This window comes from Labeo rohita, chromosome 12 (genome assembly GCF_022985175.1).
Source record: "Labeo rohita strain BAU-BD-2019 chromosome 12, IGBB_LRoh.1.0, whole genome shotgun sequence".
Taxonomy (NCBI): domain Eukaryota; kingdom Metazoa; phylum Chordata; class Actinopteri; order Cypriniformes; family Cyprinidae; genus Labeo; species Labeo rohita.
In genome coordinates this window covers 30,577,489-30,596,976 of record NC_066880.1, presented here as the reverse complement: position 1 = coordinate 30,596,976, position 19,488 = coordinate 30,577,489, and the positions used below count along the sequence as shown (strand labels likewise).

The 19,488-nt window shown below is 35.4% G+C and overlaps 1 protein-coding gene across 1 annotated transcript in view; it reads left to right on the top strand.

Moving 5' to 3' along the window:
* Positions 1-13,076, top strand: part of LOC127174476 (WD repeat-containing protein on Y chromosome) — a 28,132-nt gene extending 15,056 nt beyond the window's left edge. The window contains exons 16-21 of the mRNA XM_051124927.1: positions 1,940-2,088; positions 2,175-2,392; positions 8,030-8,172; positions 10,223-10,335; positions 10,405-10,581; positions 12,567-13,076. Coding sequence (XP_050980884.1) covers positions 1,940-2,088; positions 2,175-2,392; positions 8,030-8,172; positions 10,223-10,335; positions 10,405-10,581; positions 12,567-12,704 — 938 coding nt within the window. The 3' untranslated portion in view covers positions 12,705-13,076. The remainder of the gene's footprint in view (positions 1-1,939; positions 2,089-2,174; positions 2,393-8,029; positions 8,173-10,222; positions 10,336-10,404; positions 10,582-12,566) is intronic.
* The last annotated feature ends 6,412 nt before the right edge of the window (positions 13,077-19,488 follow it).

Genomic DNA, 19,488 nt, shown 5'->3' with positions numbered 1-19,488 from the left:
AGTTACTTAAAAACAGAAATTCATCTTTTTATTCATAAAGGATGCATTAAAGGAGAAGTCCACTTCCAGAACAAAGATTTACAGAAAATGTAGTCACCCTCTTGTCATCCAAGATGTTCATGTCTTTCTTTCTTCAGTAGTAAAGAAATTATGTTTTTTGAGGAAAACATTTCAGGATTTTTCTCCATATAATGGACTGATATGGTGCCCCGAGTTTGAACTTCCAAAATACAGTTTAAATGCGGCTTCAAACGATCACAAATGTGGTTGTAAATGATTCCAGCTGAGGAAGAAGGGTCTTATCTAGTGAAACGATTGGTTATTTTCATTAAAAAATACAATTTAAATACTTTTTAATGTCAAATGCTCATCTTGTCTTACTCTCCCTGAACTCTGTGTATTCTGACTCAAGACAGTTAGGGTTTGTCGAAAAACTCCAATCGTATTTTCTCCCTCAACTTCAAAAATCATTTCAAAATCATCCTACATCACTACAGAAGTACAGACACAGTGTTTACAAAGTGAACATGCAAAGAAGATCAAACACCCTTAACAAAAAAGGTAAAACAGTGATACAGGACGATTTTGAAGTTGAGGGAGAACATGAGATGGGAGTTTTTCCACATACACTAACTGACATGAACCGGAACAAAAACAGAGTTCAGGCAGAGTAAGACAAGACGAGCATTTGACATTAAAAAGTATATAAATTGTATTATTTTAATGAAAATAACCAATCGTTTCGCTAGATAAGACCCTTCTTTACAACTGCATTTGTGATCGTTTGAAGCTGCATTTAAACTACATTTTAAGAAGTTCAAAATCGGGGCACCAATGAAGTCCATTATATGGAGAAAAATCCTGAAATGTTTTCCTCATAAAACATAATTTATTTATGACTGAAGAAAGAAAGACATGAACATCTTGGATGACAATGGGGTGAGTAAATTATCTGTAAATTTTTGTTCTGGAAGTGAACTTCTCCTTTAAATTGGTCAAAAGTGACAGTAAAACATTTAGAATGTTACAATTTCAAATAAATGCGGTTCTTTTGATTTTTCTATTCATCAAAGAATCCTAAAAAACAGTATATATCATAATTTCCAAAAATATGTGACCCTGGAAAACAAAACCAGTCATAAGGGTCAGGTTTTTAAATTGAGATTTATAGTTTTGAGATTTTATAGTTTGTTATAATAGGACACTATTTGGCCGAGATACAACTATTTGAAAATCTGGAATCTGAGAAAAATATTGAGAAAATCACCTTTAAAGTTGTCCAAATGAAGTTCTTAGCAATGCATGTTACTAATCAAAAATTAAGTATTGATATATTTATGGTAGGAAATCTACAAAATATCTTGATGGAACATGATCTTTACTTAATATCCTAATGATTTTGGCATAAAAGAAAAATGTATAATTTTGACCCATGCAATGTATTGTTGGCTATTGCTACAAATAAACCCGTGATACTTATGACTGTTTTTGTGCTCCAGGGTCACATATATAAAGCAGCACAGCTGTTTTCAACATTGATAATGAAAAGAAATGCTTCTTGAGTAGCAAAACAGCACATATAAGGAGTATTGATGCTAAAAATTCAACTTTGCATCACAGGAATAAATTACATTGTACAGTATATTCACATAAGAAACAATTCTTTGAAATTGTAGTAATATTTCACTGTTTTTACTGTATTCATAATCAAATAAATGCAGCCTTGGTGAGTGTAATAGATAATACAGTAGAGCTGTGAATCACGAAATTCCTTGCTTATTGGAGCCACGAATGCTCAACGGTGCTGAAATAGCTGAAAAATCTTGTTTCAATCTGATCATCTGGCTTCCACTCAGTTTCTGGGTGCACAGATGTTTGTCAGCTGAAACGCATAGAGCACTTGATTAATGATTTGTTTTGCCAATCATTTATGATGCAGGACAGTTCTATGTGCCTGATGGATCTAATGAGAATGTGATGGGTTTAAGCACAGACCAGGAGAATACTCTGCTTGTCACTGGAGACACATGTGGATCCATCAGGGTCTGGGACATCTCACAGTATGCCTTAAACGGTGTGGATATGGAGGTATGGAAATGAACATTTTTGCATTATGATGAAAGACTGATTGACCTTTTCATCTCGATTTGATGGTGTGCATGTGTCTCTCTCAGTCTGCAGAAGATCTGCCTCCACTGTTGCACTCTTGGAGAGGCCATGAGAGGGCGATAGTGAGCATCGAGGTGCTGGTGTACGAGTCTCAACTCTTCGTTCTGAGCGCGTCAGTGGACCACAGGGCCTGTCTCTGGACGGCTCAGGGAGTTTGTGTGGGCTGTTTTGGACAGGAACAGCAATGGGATTTGAGCAACCCAGACACTTATCAAACCAACAGGTATAATGGTGCGATCAAAATCAGTCTTAAAGGAGTAGTTCACTTTCAGAACAAAAATGTACAGATAATGTACTCACCCCATTGTCATCTAAGATGTTCATTTCTTTCTTTCTTCAGTTGTAAAGAAATTATGTTTTTTGAGGAAAACATTTCTGTATTTTTCTCCATATAATGGACTGATATGGTGCCTCGAGTTTGAACTTCCAAAATGCAGTTTAAATGCAGCTTCAAACGATCACAAATGCAGCTGTAAATGATCCCAGCCGAGGAAGAATCTAGCAAAATGAAAAATGATTTTCATAAGAATAATAAAATTTATATACTTTTTAATGTCAGACGCTCGTCTTGTCTTACTCTCCCTCTGTTTTGTTCCGGTTCATGTCAGTTAGTGTATGTGGAAAAACTCCCATCTCATGTTCTTCCTCAACTTCAAAATCGTCCTATATCACTGTTTTGCCTCTTTTGTTAAGGGTGTTTGATCTTCTTTGCATGTTCACTTTGCAAACACTGTGTCTGTTCTTCTGCAGCGATGTAGGATGATTTTGAAATGATTTTTGAAGTTGAGGGAGAAAATACGATTGGAGTTTTTCGACATACCCTAACTGTTTTGAGTCAGAATACACAGAGTTCAGGGAGAGAAAGACAAGATGAGCATTTGACATTAAAAAAGTATTTAAATTTATTAGTATTTATTGTTTTTATAAAAATAACCAATCGTTTCGCTAGATAAGATCCTTCTTCCTCAGCTGGGATCGTTTACAACCGCATTTGGGATCATTTGAAGCTGCATTTAAACTGTATTTTGGAAGTTCAAACTCGGGGCACCATATCAGTCCATTATATGGAGAAAAATCCTGAAATGTTTTCCTAAAAAACATAATTTCTTTACTACTGAAGAAAGAAAGACATGAACATCTTGGATGACAATGGGGTGACTACATTATTGGTAAATTGTTGTTCTGGAGGTTAACTTCTCATTTAAGAATATTGGCGCACTTCCTCAGACATTTTAATTCTCTTGTGAAGGAGACACTTGGCCCCATGTATTCAAATAGTATCCCGGAAAGGCTGACCTTTGCCCTGGCTGGCATCTGTCTATGCGAGTTTCAAAACAAACACTTCCGATGATAATTGACAAATTGATTCTTAAAGGGTGCATTTACTTACCAGGGTCAGGTGACCTGTTTTCACAATGCTGGATACTCAAATCTCTGCAACACATCCTGTTTTTATATCCTCAATTATCTGCTCTCACCTGCACCAGTCAATGCAGTTTAAAGCCTTTTGCAAAAGTTGTGCCATTAGCTCTGCAACTAATTCTCCAGAAGAGCAAGAAGATAGTTAGTCAGCCCAAACTAGAAGCTCATATCCCAGGCCAGATGTGAGTCTAACAGCTGGTGTGTCTGTAGAATATTTGATCAATGTCCACACATGGCACATATGGCAGGGCAGGTTTGGCAATAAACTCACTGAGAGTCTTTAGCAAATAAACCCCCAACGTGAGCGTAGTCAGTGGTCAGATCTATCTGCCGTTTAAGCATTTGGCAGAAGCGGCAGCGACGTGTTGAAAGGTGGAAAGGTCCAGAGAGACTGTTCATTTGGTTATTATTTCTGGAGTTGCCTGAAAATTTCTAGTGCTTACGGAAAGGCAGGGGAAATGGGGACATCTGTCAAAGTGTCTAGTCTTGGTAAAGAGTCTCTCCACAGACGTCCTCGGCTGAATCAGTAGACCGCCTCAATCTGTTAGACCTGCTCTGGGCTCAATCCATCACTTATACAGACAAGATTAGAATCATACAGCTTCTGTCTTAAAGAGAAAGTTCACACACACAACAAATAACAATTCCGTCATTAACCATTTACCATCACAGATCAAGTTTTAAGATGTTGTAATGAAAATAAAATACTGAAACAAGCGCAGCCCTCTTCATATGGCAGGTTTGAGTGGTGGAGAGCAAGATTCTCTGCTAGTAATGGTTTATTTCACTATATTACTCACACAGATGGCATTAGAAGATTCCTACAGACAAACCCATAGAATCCCAAAATGAATTGTGACGGCATGTTTATTCAGTGTGTATTGAAATTGGTTCATATGGTACATAGGGTTGCACAAATTAGTGGACTCTTATTTTGAAATGTCTTTGCTTTACTACTTTTAGCTGCATAAAAAAACTGATTAGGAAGATAAACTCTCAAAAACATCTACAACACATTAGATAAAATATAAACTAAATACTGTTAATTCATCAGCAGTAGATCATAAGCAATCACTTTGGCATAAATGCACAGTATTCATTAGCTAGTTTTTCATCCAAAGATGCAAATTTAACTTGTGAATAAAGCACTGTTTCTATCCAACGAGTCAAAGAGAACAAATTCATCACTTCCTAATAAACTGGCACTAAATAACACTGATAAAAGTAGGAGAAGCCACTGAATATAATTTTCATATTACTTACGTGAGCAGACGAAACACAGTAAATGTGGTCATTGCTTTCGGAGGTGGATGGCTGCTGTTTGGGAATGCAAGACAGTTATACAGAAATACTTTAATGACAGACATTGCTCAGGCATTTTAGAAGGACCAAAACAACATTTCAGATGATGTGGAACGAGATCGGATCCACTGGTTAGTCAAGTTATCCCGTCCCATCGTGCAAAGCAGCGCTGGGGAAAGTTACTTTTAGTAATGCATTACAATTTTCTGTTACTCCATAAAAAAAGTAACTAATTACATCACTTTTTATGGAAAGAAATGCATTACATTACTTTTGCACAAATTTTTAAGTCTGTGAAATTTCTAATTTTGGCAAACGTAAAAGCCCTTTCACACCAAAAGTGAAGTGAATGCAAACAAATGAAACACAAATGTTAGTGTATATAAAATAATTTTTGCTTATTAGTATGGTTGAAGTGGATCATCAAAGGACTGGTCCACAGCACAAACATTGGTTAATAAAGTGGGATTAAATACATTAAGAATGTATGTAACCCTGGAGCACAAAACCAGTCTTAAGTAGCATGTGTATATTTGTAGCAATAGCCAACAATGCATTGTATGGGTCAAAATGATTGATTTTTCTTTTACGCCAAAAATCATTTAGATATTAAGTAAAGATCATGTTGCATGAAGATATTTTGTAAATTTCCTACCATAAATATATTAAAACTTAATTTTTGCTTAGTAATATGCATTGCTAAGAACTTCATTTGGACAACTTTAAAGGTAAATTTCTCAATATTTAGATTTTTTTGCACCTTCAGATTCCAGATATTTAGGGTGCTTTCACACCTGGCACTTTGTTTCGGAACTGGCGTTTCCCCCCTTAGCTCGGTTCGTTTGGGCATATGTGAACACGGCAATTGCGCTCGGATCCACGCCAAAGCAATCGGTCCAAGATCACCTGAACAAGGTGGTCTCAGCTCGATTGAAAACGAACTCTGGAGTGGTTCGGTTGTAGTGAGAAAGCTGTCCGATCCACCGGACCAACGAACCAGGCTATATCACATTGTATAATGGGTAAATACAGTTCCATGAACAGCAGTAGCTTTGTTGTTTTGCTAATACCACTTAAAATGAACCTGTAAATGTGTGTGTGTGGACACTTCGCCATTCAAAATCAAAGCGTGCAGTTTCATTTTATAATGCCGTCTTATTGCTCTCTTTGTAGTAGGTGTATTTTAAAAATGTTTTCCTGCTAAAAATTATAAATTAATAATGACAGCTACAAAAAAATGCAACAATCAGCCCGCAAAGCTGTTGTTGTTCCATCTTGACGGATGACGACTGAGCGGAATCCCAGAAAATAAACCGTGGAACTTTGACCAGTGAGAGGAGTTTACTCGCGCGTGACTTGTATTAACACATTTGGTCCATTTAGAAACTTTTCTGTGTGAAAGCAAACTGCACCAAGAATAAAAAGCAACATTGTAATAATTTTAATGCATATTTCGGAACAAAGCCATTGATCTACAGGTGTGAAAGCACCCTTAAAGGGGTCATCGGATGCTAAGTTCACTTTTTCATGTTGTTTGAACATTAATGTGTTGTGTCAGTGTATGCACAAATCTACCCTATAATGATAAAAATCCATGCAGTGGTTTTTAATTAATCTGTAAAAATAATATCCTCTTTTTCAAATCGAGACGTTCTCAGATGCCTGTCGTTGTGGCGTCACATGACAGAGGCCGCTCCCACAATAGTTGATTGACATGAGCGTCTTACCTCAGATCAGCTGTAACAGTCCAGTAACTTTCCATGTTTTGATGCCGGAGCAGGGACGTAAGTTAGACAAGAATATCTCCGATTGAGGTGTTGTGTTGCTGGATGTAATAATGAACACAGTGGTCGTCATTTACTCCCGACATCTGAGCCGCTGAAGATGCAGTGGATTACATAAATGTGTCTATGTTCGCGCGAATCATTCATGATACAGCTTCACTTACAGCAGAAGTGAGTATAAGCCTTTTTTTAATGAATCTTTGCGATCGCCTTTCCTTATAACGTGGTAGTTAGGAAGTTTAGCGGCTAAACGCGGCTAAAGTAAACAAGATCGTCACTCCACAGAGAGAAGAGAGGGGCGGGGTGAGTAGAGCTCATTTGCATTTAAAGGAACAACCCCTTAGAATGAGATGATTTTTGCAGAGCTGATTTTGGCAAGGTAGAAAGGGTGTTGTTTTACAAAACCATTGAGAATTTTATATCAAAGTATATTAGAGACGTTTCATTAAGACCCTAAAGAATCATATCAACTTGTGAAAAAAATGGGCATCCGATGACCCCTTTAAATAGTTGTATCTTGGCCAAATATTGTCTTATTCTAACAAACCATACATCAATGGAAAGCTTATTTATTCATATATATGATGTATAAATCTCAGTCACATGACTTTTTTGATGCACATGGTGTAATGTATTCGGTAAATGTGTTACATGTGTAAAAAGTTTATCCTACTTAGTTGTGCATAAATGCGCATCTTGGCGTTTCCATCCAGCATTTTTTTATGCAATATTCCAAAATGCGCATAAAAATAGGTAGATGGAAACGCAGCTATTGACTGCGAACCGCTTTGAAAAGCAAGCCCAAAAACAGTTCCACTCTTTGTCTTTTTAAACGTGCAGAGCTCACATTTATTTCATTAAACACTACTTTTGAAGTTTAAGGGTCAGATTAGGTTGCATCAAGATTCCTGTTTTAAATGCCCAAATTTAAGACCTCTTAAAATGATAATTAAGACGTTTTTATACCATTCAAGATTTTTTATGACCTTAAATTTGATCTGCACTTAATTTAGGTTGATCCCTCTGCTTTCATTTTATGGAAACAGCAGCTCAGATTGAAAGTGATTTTCCTTTCCTTTCAAACTTCTCCTTTTGTGTTCTACAAAGAAACAACATGAATTTAGAAGAGACAAAACTGTAATTTTCCATTGCATTATCCCTTTGCTACATGTGTGTTGGTGGATGCATTGATCCACTTACAACTGGTTAATGTTTGATAGCATTATGCGACCACATGTCATGACATGCATGTGCACATCCTCACTGACCTCATCCGTTCTGCAAACATCTGTAATTTGTGTGCTTCTGTTAATCATTGATATCTAACGATGATACATTAACATCCCCCACAGAGAACGTATTAGTCCAATCAAAGAAGAGGACCAGGAGAGCACAGAGGACAGATCACGCTTCGGTGCTGGGAGTTTTATCTGCTGGGGTGAAAGTTCAGAGGTCACTGGGACAAGCCTTAGTGTGGGAGATAGTCAACAAACAGGTGGAGTGAAACGCTCATTACCAAACACACACACACGCACACACTGACCACTTAAAGGATTACTCCACTTCCACAATAAAAATTTCTCACCCCCATGTCATTAAGTTTTTTTAAGAAAACATTCCAGGATTTTTCTGCATATAGTGGACTTCAATGATGCTTAACGGATTTAAGGTTAAAAATGCAGTTTTAATGCAGCTTCAAAGGGCTCTAAATGATCCCAGCCGAGGAATAAAGTTTTGTCTAGCAAAACGATTGGTCATTTTCTTTGGAAAATCATATTTATACACTTTTTAATCACAAATGCTTGTCTTGTCTAGCTCTGTGATGCACATGCGTACTCTGTGTAATCCGGGTCAATACAGTTAGGGTATGTCAAAAAACTCCCATCTCATTTTCTCCTCCAACTACATCGCTGTTTTACCTTTTTTTGTAAAGGGTGTTTGATCTCCTTTGCATGCTCACTTTTTAAACACTGGTTTGGCACTTCTGCAGCGATGCAGGATGATTTTGAAGTTGGAGGAGAAAATGAGAAGGGAGTTTTTTGACATACCCTGACTGTATTGACCCGGAGTGCACAGAGTTCGCATGTGCATCACAGAGCTAGACAAGACGAGCATTCAAGGTTAAAAAGTATATAAATTTTAATTTTTTTTAGAAATTTCATTTCGCTAGATAAGACCCTTATTCCTCAGCTGGGATCGTTTAGAGCCCTTTGAAGCTGCATTGAAACTTAAGCAGCTTCAAAGGGCACCACTGAAGTCCACTATATGGAAAAAAAAATCCTGGAATGTTTTCCACAGAAAACTCCATTTCTTTGTGACTGAAGAAAAAAGGCATGAACATCAATTTTTATTTTGGATGTGGTGTAATCCTTTCATGACCAGTCATGTTCTCACATAGTCGTTCAAAAGTTTGGGCTCAGAAAGTTTTATTTTTTTTTAAGAAATGCATTCTTGTATTCATCAAGGATGCATTAAATTGATCAAAAGTGACAGTAAAGACATTTATAATGTTACAGAAGATTTCTACTTCAATAAATGCTGTTCTTTTGAGCTTTCTATTCATCTGTGAATCCTGAAAAATAAAATGCATCACAGCTGGCACAACAATATTGTGCAACACAATTGTTTTCTACACTGATAATGATCAGAAATGTTTGTTGTTGTTTGTTGTTGTAAAAACTTAATGACAAATCATATTACAATGATTTGTGAAGGATCATGTCACACTGAAGACTGGAGTAATGATGCTGAAAATTCAACTTTGATCACTTAAATAAATTACATTTTAACAGATACTGACATAGAAAACAGCTGTTTTAAATTATAATAATATTTCAAGATTTTTAATGTGTTTTTGATCAAATAAATGCAGCTTTAGCGAGCAGAAGAGACTTCTTGCGTAAGTATTAAAAAGTTTTGATCAAAACATTTGCCCCCAAAAGACAAAACCCCCCAACATAGTGGCATTACTTGAAAAGCCATGATTGTACTGACCCTCTGACTGTGAAGAGTGAGCGTTCGGCCCAGACCGACAGGATCTGGCAGTTTGCTGAGCTCACTTCCCTCAGCTCCAGCTCCCGGCCTGCACTAAGTCCTCGTTATGCCAAAACAAGCGATTAACCGAGCCGCCCGACAGAGCTGGGTGTGTTACTTGATTCCTGCAGCTGTCTAGACGCTCGTTGGAGAATTAGACGTCTGCTGATGCTCGGACTTCCTCCAGCATCTTCTTAAGCACTGATCTGTCAGAGCAGCTGCTCAGGGGATTCTGGGATAACATGTAGAGGACATGAATTCAGAATTCACCCTTTTTTACATTCTGTTTACTGTAATACTGTAAATATCCTTGGATTAAAACAAAAACTGTTTTGTTTATTTATTTATTTATTTATTCGTTCAAACAAAAACTTATAAAAGCACATTAAAAAAATTACCAAAAATAATATATATAGTATGTACTGCAAATAATGCTAAAATAACACTGTTTCATAAAGGTGTTACATTAAGTAATTTATGTGTTACAATGTAACATCCATTTCTCATTACAGAATTAGCTCTAGACTTACAGAGACTCCAAACGGCTCTGGAAACCCCAGACTCTGAGTGCATGTCTGACCGCAGCAGCTCTTTGGAAAAGTTCCCACTGCCAAAATACAGTAAGGTAAGTCAAGACACTGAAATTTCAGTTCAGTTTAGATGCTTAAACTACAGTACTTGACTATTTGTGAAGGATTTCTCTACACAGTGCGGTCTTCACTGTGTGTCTCAGGTTCTCTCTGGAGATCACGCGTTTGGGGATCTGGAGATTAAGATGACTGCACGCCAACGCAGGCCACGAGATATTGGCCGTGAAAAGCTCTGTCGCTTTGGGAACGAGTTCACACCGCTTCAGGCTCTGGAGCTGCCGGTTAGTCAGTGTTTCCTTAGATGTTTAACATGTTAAAGTCATTGCTGTTAACATGAGCATGACTTTGTTTTGAAATGGTTTCAAATAGTTTACTGTTGTTATGGGACAGACATGCAAGTTGTGATGTCATGAAAAGACTAGACTCAACTCATGGTTTTTAATAAGGTTATGCACAAATGTTAACACCATTTTTTATTGTTTTGAATAAATAAACAGTCTATGAAATTTAGTTCTCGACTAGGGGGCCGGAACCCACTATATACACTTATAAATTAGAACTAAATACACTACCAGTCTCTTCTGCTCACCAATCTTGCATTTATCTGTTCCGAAGTACAGTAAAAACACAATTTTTAAATATTTTTACTATTTAAAATAACTGTTATCTATTAGAATATGTGTTAAAATGTAAATTATTCCTGTGATTTCAAAGCTGAATATAAATATACAATACATTTTAAAATATATTCAATTAGAAAGCAGTTATTTTAAATAGTAAAAATATTAAAATTTTACTGTTTTTGCTGTACTTTGGATCAAATAAATGCAGGCTTGGTGAGCAGAAGAAACTTATTTAAAAAATATTAAAATTCTTACTGTTCAAAAACTTTTGACTGGTAGTGTATTTTAATATTGTTATTATTGATAATATAAAGTAATCTAACTCAATTAAAATGCTAAGAAAAATTATGTTTTAAAAATATTTTTCCCCTTAAATAACTATTGTTTCTGTTTAAGCAATAGTTTATTTATAATGTAAAAATATGTGTGTATATATATATATATATATATATATATATATAAAATTTAATGAATTAAATTGAATTAAATTAAATTAAAACAGGCATAAGTATAGCATAAATAATAGAGGATATATTTTATATATATGGACAAAAAGGTTAATGAGTTAAAAACCACTGATCTTTGAGATGAAATGAAATGAACTGATACAGAAATTTTCCAGAATCCAGATCTAAAATTTTAACACAATTGTGTATTTGTGTATTTTTGTTATTTTTATTAAACCTAACAAATTTAAAGTTGTATATAAAACTGAAATAAAAGTAGTCATTAAATATAAAAAAATAAATAAAGTTTTAAAACAAATAAATATAACATTTAAAAATGTTATTTTTTTATGTCGAATTTAAAAATAACATTTAAAATAGTTTCAAATATAATATTAAATATAATATAATTTAAAACTTGTTAAAAATAACAGTCTGGATCACCTGTCATTATGACACACAATGCAAAGAAAAAAAATCTTATTGGAAATGCTTTTATTTCACAAAGTGGTTGGAAAAAAACTGACCATACTAAAAAGTGGTGAAGACATGTCCATACCATAAATGATGCCTGTGACAGTCACACAAACATACCCGTGGCTGCATGACACTGGGCACTGATTGAAAGCTCTGTAAAAACAGCGAAGTAGAAAAACAAAGATACCACCCTATTTTTTATCCCTTGTGTGACGAGAACAGCACAGAGTTTTGCGTTTAGCGTTTCTTGTGTGTTTGTTGCCATGAACGGCTCAACACACTGATGTTTTGCTTGGCTAGTGAAGCCTTTGCTGAAGGGGAATGAGAACACTCAAAGGGTTTTCTCTGTGAAATGTTCAAGCGAACGCCTGGCTGGAAATTAAATGACAAATGAGTGACGGAGGATGGTGAGTTTATGGTGAGAGAGCGCAGATGCGTTGGCGTGTGCCAGGACGGGCTACTGACTGTAACGGCACGTTTAAGAGAGCCAGACATTGTTATGGCAACCACATCACACAAGTCGCACACAATTCACTGTCTCCACCACAGTGGAAAACAGAGCTTTAAGCATTTAAAATCCTTTTGATTAGTTGACAGATGCATTAAATGAACAACTACAGGTCGACTAGAAAAATCTTTAGTCGGGGCAGACCTGTTTATTACCATGTTCGCCACAATCATGTGAGAACTGTGACATAAAATATGTGTAACTGTTTTTAGGAGATCAGTGAGCTGAAAGATGTGCCTTTGAAGCCTTGGAAACTGAAGATACGGCAGATTTCCTCCAGAGGAACAGAAGTGAGCTCTCGCACGCTCTCCTCTGAAGATTCTCTGCGTTGTGAAACACTGGACGACTAGATATGTTTTACTTTTTGACACAGGTCAGTGACTGTACACCGATTTACACTGTTTTACACCTTCTCAGTCTTAACAGACTGCTTTTGTGCCATCATTGTTCAGCCACATCAATGGTTGTACACAATATGTATCATTTATTAGAATATAGAGGAGAAAATATTTGTAAAATATGTTTTTTGAAATTTGACTATGTATGTATTTTAGCAATAAATAATTTTTCTTAAATGAAAATGAAAGGTTGTGAGGTATAGACATTGTTTAATGATTGTATTGTAATGTTCATTTTGTCCTCAGTTGTTCAGCTGATTGGCAACATTAAAAATGTTTGACGGCGCTTTAGTGGCACATTAAAAAAAGAAAAAAAAATCTAATGATGAGATAAAAGTCATAATATTTTGAAAATAAAGTCAAAATTACAAGTATAAAGTCAAAATACTACAAGAATAAAGTCGAAATATTTCGACAATAAAGTCGAAATACTATGAGAATAAAGTCGAAATATTGCAAGAGTAAAGATACTACAACAATTAAGCCATAATATGAGAATAAAGTTGAAATATTATGAGAATAAAGTTGAAAGACTACGAGAATAAAGTCAAAATATTAACGAGTATAAAGTCAAAATATTTTGACAATAAAGTCGAAATACAAAACAACATTCTCGCATCACCCAGGATTTTGCACAAGCGATTTTTTATGTGTGTGCATGCTAGCCTTTTAAAGTATAATCTATTTAAAAGCATGTGCAAATGCAGGAACGCAAACTTTCATATTTGTCTGCGCTATTTCTCTCCAGACGCTATGACTTGTACTCTTTAACTAATCTCATAACCCTCCCACACAAGCGCTCAGTGTGGGCGTCTGTTGTTGTTGCAGTCACCCCCATTTTTTCGTTGTTGTTCGGGCCAGTGCTGCCACCTTGTGGAACAAGCGATTAGTGCAAAACAAATTAGATGCACAAGTGCAACCTGAAAATCAGGTCATGCACATACAGTATGCATGTGCTATTCTCTGTACAGGTAAAAACAAAGGATACTTTACGCTTGAATTAAGCAGGATGTTACCCCGTAGAGCCCTATTGATCACAGGCACAGGCCAGGGGCTCCATGTGAGCGGCTCCATCTGTCTCCAGCGCTGTGGCCTCAGGATGTCCGCACGTACCAATTAGTAGCCTGTGATTGTAGACACTGAAAGCACTTTTAGACCGACACTGCAGTCCAGACCTCATAGAGGAATGTGTCCACTGCAGCGCCGCTCCAAACAAAATAAACGCCTCTCTGGACGCAAATCCAAAATACAATCCCAAACGCTAGCAGCCAGGTACCTCATCTGAAAAAAAATATTATTTTCCATGGGACCACCAAATTCATAATTTATGTCGTGCAAATCAAATTCAAACAATATGGTCCATTGGACGTGGTTTTGAAACATTGTTCCCACTGGAGTTTATAAAGTCACACAATGAGTCATTTAATTCATGAAATATCACAAGCAACTGTATGGAAACCACCAACAACACCCTTGCAATATCATTGCAACCACATTAAAAACCCTAGCAACTGCATCGCATTTAGGCCACATACAGCTAAATTCGGTTGTCATTTCACCTTTTAGTGTTTAATTCTGTTCTGTACACACAGTTCAATCATTTATGGCAGTGACGACCACAAACTCCTGAAAAATTCTGCACAGTGTGTACAGGACCGAACTAAACAACTATATGTTAATGACATATTTACATACATATCAGAGTTGTTTATTTTCTATATGTGCAGTGAAATTACAGGGTACAGTTTGACTCATTAGAGTTGCCAGATCTTGCTTTACAAAACAGCACATAAGAACAGGCTAATAATAAACTCAAATCCAAACATGTTATCTTGGAAGCAAGCCACATACCAAAATATAGCGACCTGCACCTGCCTACTTTATTAACTCCATAAACTAGATCTCTTTAGGAGCCAAGCCCAAAGACGCTTAATAAGAGTTGCTTATAATAAGTGGACATGGCAACCCTTCAAGAGAAAGGCAAAGTAACTTACAAAAACATACCGGCTCTGTTGATGGTGGTTCAGTTCAAATCTGCGAACATGAGTCTTTGGTCACTGTTTTAGAATGTGCGAGACGCCAAAACATTGTGTCAGTCATTACGGTTTTAAATGCAGTTGACACTCCTGAATCTTTACAGTGTGTACGTACAATGTAAAAGTTTTCACCAGTTTCAGCGTAAAAACTTAAGTTCAGCAGCTGCCTTAAAATTTTAAGTTAAAATAACTTAAAACTACAAGTCATTTCGACTTACTACAATAAAATGAGTTAAAGTGACTAATACTTTTAAGTTGATTTAACTCATGAGTTGAAATTACTTGTACGTTTAAGTAGATTTAACTTAAAATTTTAAGGCAGCTGCTAAACTTACGTTTTTAAGTTGAAACTGGTGAAAACTTTTTACAGTGTAGTCAAAGAGACCACAAACAACACCCCAGCAATGTCTTAGCAACCATAAACAACTCCCTAGAGAATACTGTTTTTTAAAGAAGTCTTTTCTGCTCTTCAAGGCTGTGTATATTAAATTAAAAATGCAGAAAAAAAACAGTAATATTGTGTAATATTATTGCGATTTAAAATAGTGGTTTTCCATTTCAATATACTTTAACATAGAATTTATTTCTGTGGTGCAAAGCTGAGTTTTCAGCATCAATACTCCAGTCTTCAGTGTCACATGATCTTTCAGGAATCATTCTAATATGATGATTTATTATCAGTGTTGGAAACTGATAATCAGTGTTTTTTTTGGAACCAGTGTTATTTTTTCCAGTATTCTTTGATGGATGAAACGTTCAAAAGAACAGCATTTATTTAAAATGGAAATCTTTTCTAACAGTATACACTAGTATTAAAAGTTTCTTTGTTTGAAAGACATTAATACTTTGATTAACCAACGATGTGTTAAATCGACTGCCAAAAACTGAGATTTCTATTTTGAGTAAATGTCTTTTTAAGTTTTTATTCATCAAAGAATCCTGAAAAAAGAATCACAGGTTCCAAAAAAAATTTAAGCAGCACAACTGCGTCCAACAGTGATAATAAATTAACATACTGGATTCCTGGAATGATTTCTGAAGGATCATGTGGCACTTAAGACTGGAGCAGTGATGCTGAAAATTCAGCTTTGATCACAGGAATAAATTATATTTTAAAGTATATTAAAATAGAAAATGGTTATTTATATTGCAATGATGTTTCATAATATTATGTTATTTCTGTGTTTTTGATTAAACTTTGATGAGTTTATAAAAATAAACTTTTGAATGGCAGTGTATATTTCAATAAAATCACAGGCAGGCCGCAAATAATCCAAAAACGAATTCTTTTCCATGAAACTACAAAATTCATAATTTTTGGTGTTCAAATCAAATTTACACAGTTATGGTCAATAGGACGCGGTTTTGGAATCATTGTTCCCCCTAGAGCTTATAAAGTCACGCATAACGAGTCGTTTAATTTATGAAATATCACAAACACAATCAACACCGCTTTTTCCTGCACCGCTCGTCCTCTGGCGCTCCGCGAGCCGATCGTTCATCAGCTGAAGACGAGCGCAGCGCTGCGCCGCGCCGTGATTTATTACTTCTTCCATCTATCCATTCAAGAAGAACCGGACGACCGTACGCTCAAATGTGAAACGTGACGGCCTGCTCGTCTGGGAATGCAGAAACTCCCTCTCAGTGTGGAATGCGTTCGTCTGATAGCAAAACAAGTGAGTAGAAATGATGCCTGTGTGAAGTTCATCTCATCATAGATACTGTATGCATGAATATTTCTCTTTCTTTCTTTTTTTTTTGACTAGGAAACTTTCTTCTCACCAAGATTTCCCAAAAGCCAGCTTCTGACATGCTGTTATATAATTTGTTGAAAGAATTCCTGGAAGCTTTGGAGCTGCTCTGCATGAATAATCCAAGACAGATAACGAAGAGTACAAGTAAACAAAGCGCAAAGCGCAAAGCTTTGGAGGACGAACAAAACAAGCTTATAAATCTTCAAGCATCAGTGACACTTCAGCTCCGGCAGAAAAAAAAATGAAGTGCAATGCGAGTGTTCCCGATCCGGATCCAACAGCATGAGAATAAACTCCACGCACCTGAACGTCACAGTACGGAGTTGGCTGATGAAATTTCTCAAGTGTTACCCAGAAGCCACTTCTTCCTGAACGTTGGCATTCGGTCAAGATTGAGGTCATCTGGTAGTAGTAATGAACAGGGTGTTAACCAAATACATACTGTTCAGTGTTTGCAAATGTCAACAACAGCTGCAAACAACATGTCTTTGTTTTTGAGCACGAAGTGAACTGCACTTCAAAATAGCAATGGATTTTCAAGTCGTCCACTTCTGTGTCTTTTCCAACACTTTGTGTTTGTTTTGTTTTGTTCCTACACTCAAAAAACACTCAGGCCTAGATTTAAAGAGATAGTTCACCCGAAAATGACAATTCTGTCATCATTACTCACTCTCGAGTTGTTTCATACGTGTTATTTGAAGAATAGGTCATTTGAAGGTCCGCATAGTATGCTGAAAAATACTACGCAAGTCAGTGGAGACCAAAAACTGTTTGTTTACCCACATTCTTCAAAATATCTTCCTTTGTGTTCAGCAGAAGAAAGAAACTCAAACAGGTTTGGAACAACTTGAATTTTCATTTTTGAGTGAACTGTCACTTTAAGATTCATGTAGTTGGATTACATCTAAAATTTCCATCCATTTGAGTTACACAGTTTTAACATAAAGAAACTTAATGTGATTTGTCAATCATACATAAATGAAACAAAAGAAGCAAGAATGTTTTTTAAATACAAAATAAGCATGTTTATACATTTCTCATCAATACATTTGTTTATAGCCATATTTTAACCATGTTTATACTTTCTAGCTGAATAAATGTAAGATTGAACAGGTCTATGCTGATTCTAAACCATTCGAATGAATGCGTTTTAAAAATATGATTACTGAAATTAGATCAAAAGATGCAAGTGGTTAATAAACTGGCATGATTTTTTGAGAACAAGAATCTTACCTGGTTCTTAACCCGTTTCATTGTGTATGACTGAGAAATATGTAGCATTAGTTTGTTTATTTCATAAAACTGCGTAATCCAAATGCATTTTATATGCAATTCAAATGATAAATCTTAAATTGAGGCCTTTTTTTTTTTTTTTTTTTTTTTTTTTTTTTTTATTTAAAAAAAAAGCAGCCAGTGAGTAGCACACAAAGCATATTACAAATGAGGATCACAATGATCACAAGGATCAATGATCTGTTACTTGGCGATTAAATTTAGGCCTTATTTTTATTTTATTTTATTTTATTTTATTTATTTATTTTTAATTGATCAGCAACCAGCACACAAAGGATATTACAAATGAGTATCACAAGGATAAATGATCTGTTAATTGGCGATTAAATGTAGGCATTACTTTTATTTATTTATTTTTATTTTATTTATTTATTTATTTTATTTTATTTTATTTTATTTTAGTATTTTATTTTATTTATTTTATTTTATTTATTTATTTATTTATTTTTAATTGATCAGCAACCAGCACACAAAGCATATTACAAATGAGGATCACAAGGATCAATGATCTGTTACTTGGCGATTAAATTTAGGCCTTATTTTTATTTATTTATTTTTATTTTATTTTATTTTATTTTATTTTTTTATTTTATTTTATTTTATTTTATTTTATTTTATTTTATTTTAATTTATTTTATGTTTTATTGATCAGCAAGCAGCACACAAAGCATATTACAAATGAGGATCACAAGGATCAATGATCTGTTACTTGGCGATTAAATGTAGGCATTACTTTTATTTATTTATTTTTATTTTATTTATTTATTTATTTTATTTTATTTTATTTTAGTATTTTATTTTAGTATTTTATTTTATTTATTTTATTTTATTTATTTATTTATTTATTTTTAATTGATCAGCAACCACCCCCCAAGCATATTACAAATGAGGATCACAAGGATCAATGATCTGTTACTTGGCGATTAAATTTAGGCCTTATTTTTATTTATTTATTTTTATTTTATTTTATTTTATTTTAATATTTTATTTTAATTTATTTTATGTTTTATTGATCAGCAACCAGCACACAAAGCATATTACAAATGAGGATCACAAGGATCAATGATCTGTTACAGATCATTTTATTTATTTTTTTAAGTTGAGAAGAAAAGACAAAAACCTCTTTTCCAAAATCTATTTTTAGACCAGTTGAGGGTTCGTTTTGCATCCGTTGGGTTGTTTATGGAGATTTTTCTGCCTTTTCCTCTTCTCATCCCAAAGACGAAATTGCACGGAAACCTCAGAAATGTGATTTTACAGCTGATCCGCAAACACGGGCGTCCAAACCCAAACAAACGGCAGATGTTCGCAGCGGTCCAGATGCAGTCTGGGAAACTCGACCGGTGCTTCCCGTCCACCTCACACAGCAGCGTGTTGTGCTGTTCCAGCGAAACGTTCAGAAAAAACCCCGGGCCTTTTTATTTCTCAACTGAAAACACTCGGTTTATGTGCGCTGGCACTCAGAGCTGCTTTCCGACTCCCTCTCTGTCTCTCTCCAGCATGAGTGTGTGTGAGTGTGTGTGTGTGTTTATCTGCGTGTGTGTTTTTGATGGGAGGCTGTGTCTACATGGGAAGTGGGAAGGTGCAGCTGGAATGTTGCCCGAAGGCAAGGAAAGCGCTCTGCTTCCACGCTTCAGTCCAGAGCAGCACAAC